This window comes from Leptonychotes weddellii, chromosome 5 (assembly GCF_054177405.1).
Source record: "Leptonychotes weddellii isolate Sample4059 chromosome 5, ASM5417740v2, whole genome shotgun sequence".
In the NCBI taxonomy this organism is placed as follows: Eukaryota; Metazoa; Chordata; class Mammalia; order Carnivora; family Phocidae; genus Leptonychotes; species Leptonychotes weddellii.
In genome coordinates, this window is record NC_138373.1 from 46,533,029 (window position 1) to 46,549,302 (window position 16,274).

Below are 16,274 nucleotides of genomic sequence, written 5' to 3' on the forward strand. Positions count from 1 at the left end.
ATGGCAAGATTTCGTGTTTTTTTGATGGCTGGATAATATTCCATTGTATATATATATACCACATCTTCTTTATCCATTCATCTGTTGATGGACATCTTGGCTCTTTCCATAGTTTGGCTATTGTGGACATTGCTGTCATAAACATTGGGGTGCATGTGCCCCTTCAGATCACTACATTTGTATCTTTGGGGTAGATACCCAGTAGTACAATTGCTGGGTCATAGGGTAGCTCTATTTTCAACTATTTCTGTTTTCTATTTCTATTTTGAGGAACCGCCATACTGTTTTCCAGAGTGGCTACACCAGCTTGCATTCCCACCAACAGATGTTGGCGAGGATTTCTCTGCATCCTCGCCAGCATCTGTCATTTCCTGACTTGTTAATTTTAGCCATTCTGACTGGTGTGAAGTGGTATCTCCTTGAGGTTTTGATTTGGATTTCCCTGATGCCGAGTGATGTTGAGCACTTTTTCATGTTTGACAGAAGGATTTCTATACTTTATGTCCTTTCAAGGTTCCACACGGGAGTTCAATGAGGCTACTGGATGTGATCCTATTGGAATTTGGTTCAGTATAAACTCAGGTCCATTTTTTTCCAATCCCTGTCTCCCATGGACAGGCCCTAATAGTCCCAGCCAGTCTCCTCCCCTCTGTCTTTCCAGAAGGCAGGCTGGGTTAGATGGTTAGGTGTTGACTTTCTGAGTGCAAGGACTCAGCTGGTCTTTATTTCTTTGGCAGGTCTTACAGCCTTGGTCCTGGCTCTGATTCATGTATCACATACTAAAACATGCACCCTGACTTCAGAGGCAGGTCTAGGAAGAGGGTGTGTATGCATTTCCTCATCTTTGCCATAACATACTTGACTGCAGTGTTCATATTAAAGGTTAATACAACTTGGCTCTGGAATTGGATGAGTAAAGTTAAAATTCTGTTCTGCCCTTTGGTGTGAGAAAGTTGCCTCATCTCTCATGCAGTCCCTCATCTGAAAATGGAAGATGGAAGTGCTTATGTCATAAGCACACATGTCTCATAAATGAGACAAAACCTGTTAAGTTGCATAGCCCAGTGCCTGGCACACAGTAAATACTCAACACACGGTGGCTATTATTACTAAGTTTACAGGACACACACAACTTAGTTTCTCCTTTATAGAGAAGTCAGCAGTCTGCTTGTGCTCTTCACATATGGCTGGACTCTGAACTCTGAGGAGCTAGGACAGGGCCTGTCTTCTTCACTATTAGATGATCAGCATTTGGCCTAAACGTTCACACTCCATAAATCTCTGTAGAATGGGGCTGAAATGGCTTTTGTTTCTCTAAGCCAGAGCCCTGGGCTGATAGATGTCCATGCCTGCTACTTGCTCTGGTTGAGGCCACCCCTTCATCTCACTGGGGCCCACTTTCCCAGCCTCCTAAGTGAGGGGTTGGCCAATGCCAGAGGATGACTACTGGACCCCACAGAATAAAATTCTGTGATTCTGTGCAAATCCCCCTACGAGGCAAAGTCCTTCCTCGGGCATATATTTCAGCTTTGGGTTTGAGGATTCAGACTGGGAATGGGGTACGATATATGGGTTGTGTCATCTCATGAGCATCATCTGGTTGGAGGGAAAACAGACCAGGGAGACTGATACATGGAGGAAACCATCAGGGCGCAGGGCAAACGTGAGCTTCGAGAATGGTTGTTGACGAATGGTTGTGCTCATTCTGCTCCACTTCGGAGGACTTACAACAGGGGCTATTGGGCACGAGCAGGTTTCACTGCAAAAATAACTTAAAAATTTTAACACATGAAAAACTTTAGTTAAATTATTTCCCCCAGAGTAAATCCATTTCAGGGTGTTCAACCCTACTTTGTAAGTCAACTTGAATGAGTGCCATTTTGCACGCAAACACGCACAAGCAATTTTCGTGTAAAATTTCCCATTTATGAAAGAATAGTCAGTTGACACATATTGATTATTGTTGAATGCTAATGAAAGATACAAAGGAAATGCAATATATGACATTGTCTCTCTCCTGTAGGAACTCATGATCAAGGTGGGCAGACACATGTAATAACCATGAAGTAATCTTTTTTAAGTTTTTTGAGGGTACCCAAGAAAGAGATGGGATTGAGGTAGAGTGTTAAGATTGGGAAGTGTTCAGAGAGAAGTTGAGTGTGGTGGGGGTGTGGCAGTCCCTGAAACATTGAGGTGTTGATGGGCTCATTCATCCAGCTGATTTTTGCTGAGCATGTCCTGGGCTGGGTGTTGGGGATGGTGAAGATGAGTGAGGTACTGTCACCTCCCTTAGGGAGCTCAGAATCTAACAGGAGATGGTGGGACCCAGATATCAACCCACATGTGCGCCATGATGGCTGCACCTAAGAGGCTGGGGAGCTCAGAGGAAGGGTGGTTGTCAGGAAAGGCATCATGGGATAAAGGCCAAGCACATGGGGCCCTAGGAGCAAAGAGGAGCCACAGCGGTGGACACAGGAGGAAGAGCATTCCAGGCATAGGGAACAGTGTATGAAAAGAAATACTCTCAAATCAGAATGCAATACTGTGGCTTCCTGTGACCACCTTCCCATTACCTTTCCTGTCTACTTTTCTATTTCCTGTTTATTTTTTCAATTTCCTGTTTCTTTTGAAGCTTAGTGTTGAGTGTCTGTCCCCTACCCCCACCCCCCCAAATAGAATGTAAAAGCCACGAGAATAGGACTCATGGTCTCCTTCCACGCTAGATCCCCAGGCCTGGGACACAGCCGATGCCCAGTTAGCATCTGGGCACCCCCCCAGAGGGCTACCTGATGGGTGGTTTTTCATCCTCTGTCCTCAGCGGGGACCTGAGGGGACCACTCAGGGAAGGTACATGTGACTTCGGGAGGGGTAGGAACAGCTGCCGCAGGCCTGTGGTCACATCCAGGACAGAAGGCATGAAAGCCAGCCAGCTAATAGTTGATGGAAACCTAACAGGGAAAAATCAAGCGCATTCCCCAGGAAGAGGGATCATTCGTGTTCACGCTGAGCGCTCGCTGGCCCGTGCAAAGAACCAAACCAGCCGTTGTTGTTGTTACACAGCCATGCAGTCAATGCCATAGGTCTGGTAGTCTGAATTCTGGTACCCCAGACACATACACACATGCTGTTGTCCTGTACCTGTTAGCCATGTGTATGTCTTCTTTGGAGAAATCCAAAAAGCAAGAGAAAGCGTTGGTGGGAACGTGGAAAAAACAAAACCCTCGCACACGGTTGCGGGGAATACAAAATGACACAGCCACTGTGGAGAACGGAATGGAGGTGCCTCAGAAAATTAGAAATGGGGCGCCTGGGTGGCTCAGTTGGTTAAGCGACTGGCTCTTGGTTTTGGCTCAGATCATGATCTCAAGGTCATGGGATTGAGCACCACATTGAGCGCTCAGCGGGGAGATTCTTTTCTTCTCCCTCGCTCCCCCCCCACCCTCCCTCTCTAGCAAATAAATAAATAAATCTTAAAAAAAATTAGAATTAGAACTTACTATATGATCCAGCAATCCCAGTTCTGGGTATCTATCCAAAAGAATTGAAATTAGGATCCCCAAGAGGTATTAGCACACCCATGTTCGTTGTAGCATCATTCACAAGAGTGAAGACATGGTGACAATGTAAATGTCCATCAATAGATGAATGGATAAAGAAAACATGGTCTATGCATACAGTGGAATATTGGTAACCTTTAGGACATTACACTAAGTGAAGTAAGTCAGTCACAGGAAGACCAATACTGCATGATTCTACTCATATGAAGTATCTAAAATAGCCAAATTCATAGAATCAGAGACTGGAATGGTGGTTGACAGGGGCTGGAGAGGGGGAAATGGGGAAGCAACAGGCATAACATTTCAGTTATGAAAAATGAATAAGCTCTAGAGATCTGCTGGAAGACATTGTGCTTGGATTCAACAGTACTGTACTAGACACTTAAAATTTGTTAAAATGGTAGATCTCATATTGTTTTTTTTTACCATAATAACATTTTTTAAAAGATTTTATTTATTTATTTGAGAGAGAAAGCGAGCATGAGCCATGGGGAGGGGCAGAGGGAGAGGGACAAGCAGACTCCCTGCTGAGCGCAGAGCCAGAAGCGGGCTCAATCCCAGAACACCGAGATCATGACCTGAGCCGAAGTCAGATGCTTAACCAACTAAGCCACCCAGGTGCCCCCATAATAACACTTTTTTAAAAAGTCACTGCCTAATGTTAAACACGGCTAGTACTTTCTCTACCATGACTTTTTTTCAATAAAAGCTGTATATATTTAAGGTTATAATGTGATGATTTAATATACGTAGTGAAATGATTACTATAGTTAAGCTAATTAACATATATTCTGACATTGTTACTATATTGTGATGAAAGCACCTGAAGTCTACTGTCTTAACCAATGTGCAGTATTCAGTACAGTATTATTAACTATAGTTCTCACACCGTACCTTAGATCTCTAGACTTATTTGCCCTACATATATGTGACTTTGACCTTTGACCACCATCTCCCCATTTCCCTCACCACCTCCCCACCCCTGGTAACCACTGTTCTATGCTTCTATGTATTTGACTTTTTTTTCTTTCTGTGCCTGGCTTATTTCACTAAACCCTCTGGTTTCATCCACGTTGTTGCAAATGGCAGGATCACCTTCCTTTTATGGCTGACTAATATTCCATTTTCTATACATACCATCATTTCTTTTTTTTTTTTTTAAGATTCATTTATTTATTTGAGAGAGAGTGGGGGAAGGGACAGAGGGAGAGGGACAGAGAGAATCTCAAGAGTCAGACCCTTAACCAAATGAGGTACCTAGGGGCCCCATTTGCCATAATTTCTTTATCCATTATTTGTCAATGAACACTTGGGTTGTTTCCATGTCTTGACTATTGTGAATAATGTTGCAGTGAACATGGGAATGCATATCTCTCTTCAAGGTACTGATTTCATTTCCCTTGGGAATATATCCAGAAGAGATATTACTGGATAATATGGTTGTCCTATTTTTAATTTTTTGAGGCACCTCCATACTGTTTTGCCCCTGTTTGAGTTGAGCTGAATTATGGAAATAAAGTTACATAAAAGGGTAAAGAGGTAACGACTGATTGTTACTTGGGAATCCTGTTAGCAGGCATCCATTTTCAGAGGGACAGAGACACGGGGCCAAGGACAAACAAGCAAGAGGAACATATGTAGCATAATTACCCCAGTAAACTCGCGGGGCTTCTCAGCAGGAGCTCTTAAGCTATTACAGCATTTTAGTTTCCAAGAAAAACTGTGCACTGCCGAATCAGCCGTGGTTGGCCATTGCCGATTTTCATATTCATTTATGTGAAAAGTCTTCTCCTTCGTGGAAACTCTTCTTTATGAGATGTGTCCACGCCCAACAGGGACATTTTAGGTCATCCAAACCACATTGCATTCTCTCTACAAAGATAGGCCGGTTATTCCTCCTGATATTGCCTCCTGATAGGGTTATTGTACAGGAGGGTAGGCGGGATCTCTGAGGGCTCCCTAAGCTGGGGCAGTGGTGGACTCTCCTAAACTGTAGATCCTTATCTCTGTCTCAGAGCCCAGCCAGGGGGCTCAACAGCCAACGATGAAGCCTCTTCAAGAGCATGTTTGTTCATCCAAGCATTTACTCAGCATCTGCTATGGGCGGACCTCGGGGCTGGCCACTGAGAGTTCAAAGATGAGAGTAAGACCTGAGACGTGGTCCTGCCTTAGGGAGCTCGAGGACAGCTCAGGGCAACTTGCAGTGTAGTAAGTGTCAGCGGGGAGTGCTACCCACTGCCCCGGGGGCACAGAGCAGAGCACCTACCCCACCTGGCGGAAAGGAGCTGGGTCTTCCTAGTAACACCCCAGCTGGTCTTCAAGGGTGTGCCAGAGGCAAGTGACAGGGGAAGGACAGCCCAGGTCAAGTACGTACATTTACCTTGGTCCAGAAATAAAAAGTGCCCAGTGGGGAGCGAACTCTGAGCATCTTAGCATACAAGACCCCGAGTGTGGGAAATGGGGTTGGAAAGGTAGGGTCCAATCACCGGGTTCTACTTACAGATGAAGGGGCAGGTGGGCAAATGACCTACAGAGAGCATTCAAAGTCAAGACTGAAACATAAGGTTCAATTCTCATGCCTCCTTCCCTTGAGTGAATCAGCAAAATAGTTAAGAACACAAACCTGGAATCAGATGGATAGGCCTCGAGTCCTGACTTTGCTCCATATTAGTTTCTTTGCCTTCAAAGTGAGAATTGTAGAAGGGACTGTGACCCCGAGCTTTGTAGCAGCTGAGCCGTAAACATCCCTAAACCCAAGGTGGTGAAGGGAGGCTGGGAGCAGTTACCAGAATCCGAGGAGGAGTGCCTGGTAGGGTCTGCTCCCTGAGAGGAGCAGTGGTCTTCAGTCAAAGGGTGCGTGCTAGACGAGAGGGGTCAGGTCAGCACACACCCTGGCCCTGAACTCCCTCTTCCTTCACCATCTCCACTGGGGACCCCATTAACCAACCTCTACCAGATGTCACGGAGTTCACTTCTCATTTTGGTATCTCTACAGGTCAGCCTCCCAGGGCACAGAGCGAGTGGAAAATGGCTCTAAAGGACGAACAGAAGGTGTTGGGGACACTCACATCCTGCAGGGAGTGAAGTTTGAGTGAGATAATACCACAAAGCTCTTAGTGGCATTTTTGACCCAAAACAAGTGCTCAGTCAAGGCTAAACTAGAATCTAGCAGTACATCTACGGGAGGGGGCCACAGGTAGATAAGATGGCAAAGTGGGAAAGACTGAAGGTGTAAGGATACTCCTTGGATGACCATCCTGAGGCTGGGCTGGAGGCAATCCTTGAGCCCCGGGGACGTGTGTTGCCTACAATTGGGTGTGACCCTCAGTCATTGGATTGGCAAGTTATGTTATTCTGAACCACAGACTTTTAGGTTTAGAACAGTTGGAAACAGCTTTATTGTCTTTGAGTACACCTGGTGAGATAATTTGTACATTATTTAAATGGTTTGATATGTAAAATAAGAACATAGAGGTTCCACTTGCAAATAGGTCCAGACCACAAAATTCCACGTTCTGTATATGGAGATAAATAGCTCAAATTTGTTTTTTTTTTTCCTATTTGGACCCTCTGCACAAGCCTACTAATGGAATAGCCTGGCCAGGGAGCTCTGTGAAATTTCTAGATCTGGGGAAGATTCTGCAACTTCTATCTGTCCTTCTCTTCTTTTCCAATCCTTATTTTAAAATCCTCTTTCCTAAGGTTAACTTAATCTCCAGGCTAGATCCACATCCTTTTCTCCCGTCCTCCATACAGCCACATAAACAGTATCCTCTCCCCTCCAAGAGAGCTTAAAAACCAGAAGAAATTGGAATATACATTAAGAAAATTGGCACAAGAAGAATACATCTTTCTTGGAATTTTCTTAAAGATTTTTTTTCCCTTGAGAAGAAAGCCAAACTGTAAAGTAAAACACAGTTGTTAATAAACAAAAACCTCACATATCTAAAATTTAGTTATTTTCCAAGATGAACTAACATTTTGCTCTGTCTGCTTTTCCTAATATGCACATTTCATTGAGCCCAAATCCTCATTATGGGAAGCATTTACATATCCATCTCCCGGCTCCACGGTTTCCTGGGCAGTAAAATACGCCCTCGGTGGTTTCAGAAGCACTGGCTCGTATTCATTTTGCCAAAAGCAGCAAATCTTTAAAAAATGAAATTTTCCAGGCACTTAGCCCCTAAATCAACCTTGTGGGGATAGATGATTTTGAATCTTATCGGCCCGTGCAATGTCTCACAGCCTTTAAAAATGTCATCAGCCTCCCCCCTGGGCAGCGTGACAAGTGATACTCTGTGTCACAGCAGGAGTAGCTGAAGAATGAGTGTACCAAGTCTGCATTTTGAACCTTTCTTCGGTTTCTTATTTGCCAACAGCCTCATCCCTTATAGGCCTGTGGATTCCCGTTCATATGTTCTCATTCCACAGGTCTCTAGGCTGGAGATGTGTTTTGAACAAAGTTTGGGGATCTGGGGAAATTCAGAGCTGCCACTGCGGGGACCACCCTCTGGGCTACCGTGGGCCCAGAACCAGGTTCTACACGATGCAGCTTTGCGCCCGGCCTTCTGGAAAATCCGACCTTGCCTCTGCTCTGCCCATCCCTTAGAGCTACAGCCTAACTGCCACCCCTTCCTGGATGCCCTGCCTCACGTGGGCTCAAGCATGTACTAGATCCCTCAATAGCTTTTACACACAGAAGGTGTAGGTGTTGGTTTGGGAGTATATGGGGCTCTGGTTAATAACATGGAAAGAAAGGTGGACTTACGTATGTGTTTACTTTAGATCACCACCTTTTTGCGATTTATCAAATCACAGCTTTATTTCTGTGCCACCTCTGCCCCTAGAAGGTGTGATTTCTTTGCTCAGGTTGTATTTGCAACACACACAGTGCAGTTTTCTCCCCTTGAGTGACGGTTCTTCCTTCCAGGCAGAATGTCCAGTGACCACAGCGGATATATAGCTGTTATAGATCCTTACACTGTCTTGTCTTCCAGGCTCTGTGGCTACCCTCCTTTTTATGATGAAAATGATTCCAAGCTCTTTGAACAGATCCTCAAGGCAGAATATGAGTTCGACTCCCCCTACTGGGATGACATCTCCGACTCTGGTAGGTCTCTTGGCTCCCCAGGGGTGGGACCCTTACACCCAGACCACTTGACCCTGACGGACCCCGGGGGTTTCAGAGTGGTCCTGAGGCTCCCAAGGAAGCTCCATGAGCATACATACTTGGACTTGACTTGCAAAGCAGAAGGCAGGCTTGGGACATCTGACCAGAGCCACGCTGAGGGACGGGACCAACTCCTCCATCATTCTAAGCCATGCCCTGATCTGAGCGCTCCAGGACTGAAGCAATATTAGCTAACATTTATTGAGTGTTTACTGTGTGCCGAGCACCAAAAGGTCTGCACACGTGCTAACTCACTCAGCCCTCAGGACGACCTATCAGATGGGTGTTACTAGTATCCCCACTTGACAGGTAAGCAAACTGAGGCCCCAGAAGGTGATATGCCTTGATGCAAGCCATACAGCTAGTAAGTGGACGAGCTGGGATTTGAACCCAGACCCTCACTCCAGAGCCCACGTCTCAGCCACTGTGCCACACTGTCCCAGAGACATTTACCGTTTCCTCCTCAGGGATAAAGATCAAAGCCAAGGCTCAGGTAGACTGACAAGTCTCTTGAGCCTCAAGGTCAAGATGGTAACAATAGTCCTCCCTACCACAGAGGGTGGTACAAGGATCAAATAAAATAATAAATGGGGCAGAGCCCTGCTCGTCCTGGTGAGCTGTTCAAATATCACCTTTTAATATGTGTTATTTCCTCCTCACTGGAGGCACCTGCTTTGTTCCTCAGCCTTCCAGAACCTGGGACCTGAGTACAGTTCTCCAAGGCTTGCAGGGAAAAGCTACATGGGGAATATTTTATTTCTGAGCTCAGGAGGGCACAGCCTTGCCCCCAGAAACCCAGTCTTGTGGGCAGAGAGCTGCCAGGCCCTGCGATGCCACGGGTCTCTGGCCTGGCATACAGGTGTCATCCTCTGGTTCTGTGACCCAGTCCCTCATGTTCTCAGGGTCCCGCTTCTGGGTCCTAACCCGACTGGGCCTCCTAGCGCTTCGCACTTCCCCGCCGGGGCATATCTTGTTGCATCTCGATGTCCTGTTCATTGCAGGCAGCTGAGTGGGCTGTGAGGGGCTTCTCGAGGGCTCTGTCTCCACAGAGCCTCAGGTCCTGGTGGCCTTAGCAGAGGCTGAAGGGATTTTGTTGAATCAGTGATGTCTAAAACACAGAGAGGACATCAACAAAGCAGCGTCCTCAGGCAGCAGTGAGCCCAGCGGGAGGCACATGATGACAAAGATCTTTGATCTCTGAACCAAAGATGTCACTAGCTGCCCAAGGGAAGGGCTTTGAGTTGGGCAGGCAGGGTCCCAGGCCTGGTGTGACTGCCTCCTCATTCACTGTCCCCTCTGACAGTGCCAAGTCTTGACTTCTCTTTCTCCCAAATGTCAGTTCCCGCCTGCCTTTTGTGTTCAACGTACCATAGGGTCAGAGGCGGGACTGGGCTGTTTTTCATGCTTCACGCCATATTCCCAAAGACCCTGCGGCAGCAAGTTGTTACATTTGCAGCCGCACCCTGATTCTGCCCCTTGTGCTTTCTTTCTAAACAGCAAAAGACTTCATCCGGAATCTGATGGAGAAAGATCCAAATAAAAGATACACTTGTGAGCAAGCAGCTCGGCACCCATGGTAAGAAAAGTCACCCACGAGGAAGGACACGCTGATGCCTTCCCAGGCTAAACCCCCTCTCAGCCGTTCCTAACTGTGGAGTGACTGCCTCTCCTTCCGACCACTGGCTTTCATCCCATCCCCAGGGCAACACTTGAACTCTTCTGTTCCCTCGGGACACAGCCTCCTGAATGCACGGATGATGAGTACACTGTGCAAAAGATAGCTGTAGGCTTTTCATTCTACAGGAAGTATTTTAGGATCATTTTTATTGAAGGTAGTTCTCCAGCCAGGCATTAAGATTGAGTTTTATTCCTTGAGCTTACTGTTCAATAAGTAAGTGAATTGATGTTATATATTCTTTTGCTTTTAAAATGTTTTTTGGGGCACCTGGGGGGCTCAGGCAGTTAAGCAGCTGACTCTTAATCTCGGCTCAGGTCATGATCTCAGGGTCGTGAGTTCAAGCCCCGTGTTGGGTTCTAGGTGGGTGTGGAGCCTACTTAAAAAAAAGAAAAGAAAAGAAAAAGGAAATGCCTTTCAAGTTAATGTGTCTTCAACCCCAGAGGCATTCATCGATGGCTTGTGATATTCTATACTAGGCCTTCAGCAGTGCCCATGATGCCATCTTGTTTTTGCACCACTTACTAGGTTTGAACCCAGCTTCACTATCAATTAGCCGTTACTCTGGGCTTGTACGTAACTTCTCTGAGCCTCAATTTTCTTATCTTTATTATTTTTTTTAATTTCTTTAAAAGATTTATTTGTTTATTTTAGAGAGAGAGAGAGAGTGTGTGGACAGGAGGGGCAGAGAAAGAGTCTTTAGCAGACTCCACACTGAGCACGGTGCCCGATGTGGGGCTCAGTCTCACGACCCTGAGATCATAACCTGAGCTGAAACCAAGTCAGACACTTAACCGACTGAGCCACCCAGGCCCCCCCAGTTTTCTTATCTTTAAAATGAGAACAAGGATACCTTGTTTACAGAGTTGATGTAAGAAATCATTGAGATCATGCCTGCAAAGGGCTTAGCTCAATGTCTGGGACATAGTAAATTCTTCGTTAGGCTGTTCTCATTAAACCACCAGGAGCATCCATTTGGAAACAAAGAGCAGGAATGGTAGAATATGCAGTATGATGGCAACAAACAGCCTTTGGCTTCAGGAGAAATTCCCCTAAAAAGCGCTCTAGGAAACTACCCCTTGTTTGTTTCACCACTGTCTATAGCGTTTCCTCCCGAGCATCATATGCTGGTTAGTCCTCCAAAGGGCACCTGCTCCGAGGAGCATCGTGAGCTGGTTTCATCGGACAGACGGTTCCCAACTTCATGATTTTTTTTGACTTTACGATAGTGCCAAAGTGGTACCCATTCAGTAGCGACTGTACTTCCGGTTTTGAATTGCGATCTTTTCTTGGGCTAGCTGCATCAGGGACAATCTTGTCTCGTGATGCCGGGCGCTGGCAGCCATGGTTCCCGTCAGCCACGCGACCACGACGGTCTCCAACCGATACGCTGACACCCATTCTGTCCCCATACAGCCATTCTGTTCTTCACCTTCAGTGCAGTATTCAGGAAATTCCATGAGCTACTCAACACTTGATCACACAAGGAGCTTTGTGTTAGATGATTTTACCCAACTGTAGGCTACCGTGAGTGTTCTGAACATGGTTAGGGTAGACGAGGCTAAGCTATGTTTGGCAGGTTTGGTATATTAAATGCATTTTCGACATATGATAGTTTCCACTTACAATGGGTTTATTGGGACGTAACTCCATCGTGAGTCGAGGAAGCTCTATATTTTAATCTATGACCACAGTTGTCACTCACTGAGCATCAATTATTTCGGGTGCTGTTCTAACTGCGTTAAAATATCATCTCATGTTTTTCTTCATAATAACCCTGTAAGGTAGGTTTTGTCTCCATGTCAGAAATAAGAAAATCGGGCGCCTGGGTGGCTCAGTTGGTTAAGCGACTGCCTTCGGCTCAGGTCGTGATCCTGGAGTCCCGGGATCGAGTCCCCCATCGGGCTTCCTGCTCGGCAGGGAGCCTGCTTCTCCCTCTGACCCTCCCCCCTCTTGTGCTCTCTCTCCCATTCTCTCTCTCAAATGAATAAATAAAATCTTTAAAAAAAAAATTTTTTTTAAGAAATAAGAAAATCGATGTAGAAAGATAAAGTAACTAAGCCTGATCCAAGACTGTGCAACCACTACCCGATGGTAAAGCCACCCTTGTTTCTGGCCAGAACTGATTCCAAAATAAATGCTCTTCAACACCACCCTGTCAGGAAAGGAAAAGGAAGATAGGAATGGCAGAAGGGGAGGGAAAGATGCTTCTGAATAAGGAGGCAGATTCGGTCATATCTATTTTTAAGAAGTTTAAAATAAATGATATTTTATTTTGTAACAAGTTACATTGGACAATAGGTCAAAGTATGTGACAATAAAGTTAGTAAACCTTTTCTTACTTCACCAACAATACCAACAATGGCCTTCAAAGCTGTAGGAGACTTTGTCTTCTTCCAGTTTTGTTGAGGTCTGGTTGACATACACTGTATATAAATTTATGGTGTAGAGCATCATGACTTCATATTTTGCAAAAATATGCAAAAAAAATCTGCATATATTGCAAAATGATTCCCGCAGGAAGTGTAATTAACATCCACCCCGTTATGTAGGTACCAGAAACAATTGTTTCCTTGGGATGAGACCTTTTAGGATTTACTCTTCAGCAACTTTGAAATATACGCGAGAGCAGGGTTGACCATAGCCATCCTGTTACATCGCAGCACATATTTATCTTGTATGAGGACTAAAGGTATGAGACTTTGGGGATGATCTGATGGAGGAGGAAAGTGATGTCTAAAGAAGGGAAGCAGTTTTCCTCCGATGTGTTCACTTATCCAGCCTTGCTCTGTGGAAGACAGGAAGGAGGCCAGCTGAAACCTAGTCCCTGCTTCACCAGACATTTTTTTGAAAAACCAAAGAAGGGGGAGGTCATTTCACTGAGGGGCCTGGCAGAGGACTTCCCAGAGGGGCCAAGCCTCATGCCATGAGGCCTTCACCAGGCTGTCGAGGGAGGAGAGGATTTCCAGGCCGGGTGAGCGGCCTGGCCCATCATCAGGGCCTAACCGCATCTCTGTCCTGGAACCACATACTCCATATTGCTGGAGGGGCAATGGACAAAGAAGCAAGGCAGGAGGGAACCAGAAAGGAAGGCACGGCCATCGGCGTTCTGGCGCGAGCTCCGGGGTCTCCGCCAGGGTAGCGCGAGCTCTGAGTCCCGGTCCCCGCTTCACCCTATGTTACTGCTTGGGCGACCTCCCCAGCCCTGGGGGCCCCCCGTGTCGAACTGAGATCATGAATAATGGCAGTATTTATCCTCTAGGGCTTTTCCAGGGATTGAACGAGACATGACATACAGATAAGAAGAAGAGGACCTGGTACCTAATACATCTCCCATCTGTATGAGTTGCCATTAATTTATCATCACACAAAGCAATTTGTACTTTTCCCTTTGGGCAGTGGGGGCCCCTGACAGGTTTCAAGCAGGTGATCAGATTTGCATCTCAGCTCAACAGGCTGCAGGATGGGGATGAATCCCTGGCGCTGGGCCAAGGGAGGCCAGCAGGGAGGTGCAGGCTGGAGGTGGAGTAGAGGCTGGCCCAGAGAAGGGGGTGGGGGCCTGTCTGGAGCCACAGGGATGCAGCAGACAGAGAGTGCGAGGGACATGCCAGGGGTGGGGAGCCTCGGGGCAGGGGGCCCAGAGGTTATTGCCAGGGTTCCAGTTGAAGGGACTGGGCCGGTGAGATGCCTCCACTGAGAAGAGTAGCATCTTGTGTGTGGAGCGGGGCCGGGGGGAGAGACTTTGCTGAGTCTGGAGCCCAGGAAAGAGGTTGGGCTGGAGACAGAGACTTCAGGGTCATTGGCCTGGGTCCACTCAGGACCTAGATGGCCGGCCCCTGGAACAACTCACATGCTACTGCATCCTGAGTGGACCCAGGCCAATGACCCTGAAGTCTCTGTCTCCAGCGTTGCCAACCTCTTTCCTGGGCTCCAGACTCAGGATGCAGTAGCATGTGAGCTCCTGAGCAAATTGATGCCTCTTTACTTCAGAGCTTCTCCTTTACTTCAGACGCTGTATTATTTCTACCGTGCGTTTCCCAAGACCCAGGAAGTCAGCCATTAGGAAATGGTAAAAATGAATGCAATTTGACTCAAACATCAGGGAAATGCCCCCCGCTGCCTGCATTTCTGATATCCTAGTTTCTTTTATGTAAAATTCCCCGGGCAAAGAGCACGGATTCAACAGAGAGCTGGCAGAAAGTGGAGTCATGATTCCAGGGAAGCCTGGCTCTGTCCACACCACTGTTCTGGAAGCTGTGCTCTTGGCACATCGATTCTGTCCAGAGAACATGATCTCTTATTCTGCACTTGCTCTTCCAGCTTAATCAAGGCTCCCTGGAGCCAGGAGGGCCCCTGGCAGTCACAGACACCTTCCCTCGGCCCAAAACAGGCACTTCGGCCAGGACAGGGCTCCTTTCAAAGCTGTGTCAGTCAGCCCATCTTGCTAGATGTTTCTGTGCCTCTCCCATGTGAGGCTTTGCCTTTTCATGGTGGTTCATGGTAAGGAAGCACCAGCCTGCTGGCCGGGTGGGAGCCCATTCCTCCTTACAGGGAAGCACCTTGATGGGGTTTGTCTGGTTCAGGTTGTTCTGGACCTCTGTCTCTAGTTATGTCGACACAGAAACCAAAATGATGATTTCTGGGCATCCATGCCCCAGGCAACGCTTGGCAGTGGACCCACCTGGGGGGACATCGTGTGTCGGCCAGGCCAGGGTGGCACCTACAGCCCTCTCCTCAGTGCTCACTGAGACCCCTCCCCTCTTCTGGGCTCCAGCCTCCCAAGCTGTGGTTGACTGTAGGAATCAGGAAGCAGCCCAGGAGTCTGAGAAACCCCTGTCTGGGGTACACACAGGCATCACCAAGCCTGTCTTGAGCAGGTGGCTAGAAAAATGCAAAATCAGAGCTGTGGAGATACAGCAGACTAGGTACAAAACAAAACCCCAGAAGGCAGGGAGAGATGAGTTTGATGATTTGTGTATGGAGAGCCAGACAGACATCGCAAAGGTTGATTTATGTGAATGCCATCTGCGTTTTTAGCATGGGGTTAAAACTGGAAAGCAAAGTGGGGCTCCTGGCTGGGTCAGTCTGTAGAACATTCAACTCTTGATCTCAGGGTTGTAAGTTCAAGCCCCCTGTTGGGTGTAGAGATTACTTAAAAATAAAAATAAACTATTTTTAAAAACCTGGAAAGCAGAAGAGACATGAATGGAATGTGGGTGTCCATAGCTTTATATGTGTGCGCGTATACAGATTTATAAGGAGATCCCCTGGGTCGGAGGCATTGTTTAATTCCTAGGACCATCGAGGTACAATCAGAGTCCTTTCCAATCCTAACATTCCATGCCTCCAGTGTTGTCAACGAATAATGCTGAAGCCAGTATGCTGAGCATGGAGAGTGGCGTACGTTGTCGCTGTAAACTCCCTGGCTCATGATCAGCAGCAGGCATTTCCGTGATGGGGCCCATTTGAGGAAGACTATGTGCTGTCATGGGCCAACCTCCCCAAGGAGAGGGCCTCATGGGAGCCTCTGGGCCACATCTACCCTGCTGGGTCTTACTCAGCTGCAGCACGCCCTGGGATGGGGGAAGTAAGCACAGAACATTCCTGAAATAATTGGAAGTTTGCATTTTCCTTCCATCTCAGCCCATGCTAACCCACAGAGAAGGGAGTCTCTCTGACCCCCTCACTGGTCTGTTTGGTTTGGAGCACGGCTCTGCCCTGCGGCGGTATTCAGCCTGAGGCACCCCATACTCCTACCATTTCTGCATGCTCGTTTCCAAGAAGGTGCTGGCCACCGTTGAGTTGGAATTGGCCTTCTTCTCTGAGGACGTAGCTTTTATTTCCTTTTAAGAATTTATTTATTTATTTGAGA

General features: G+C 47.0%; 1 protein-coding gene across 2 annotated transcripts in view; it reads left to right on the forward strand.

Moving 5' to 3' along the window:
* Window positions 1-16,274, forward strand: part of CAMK1D (calcium/calmodulin dependent protein kinase ID) — a 394,045-nt gene that overhangs the window by 367,128 nt on the left and 10,643 nt on the right. For both annotated transcript variants that reach the window (XM_081820587.1, XM_081820588.1), the window contains exons 7-8: window positions 8,555-8,667; window positions 10,225-10,303. In XM_081820587.1, coding sequence (XP_081676713.1) covers window positions 8,555-8,667; window positions 10,225-10,303 — 192 coding nt within the window. The remainder of the gene's footprint in view (window positions 1-8,554; window positions 8,668-10,224; window positions 10,304-16,274) is intronic.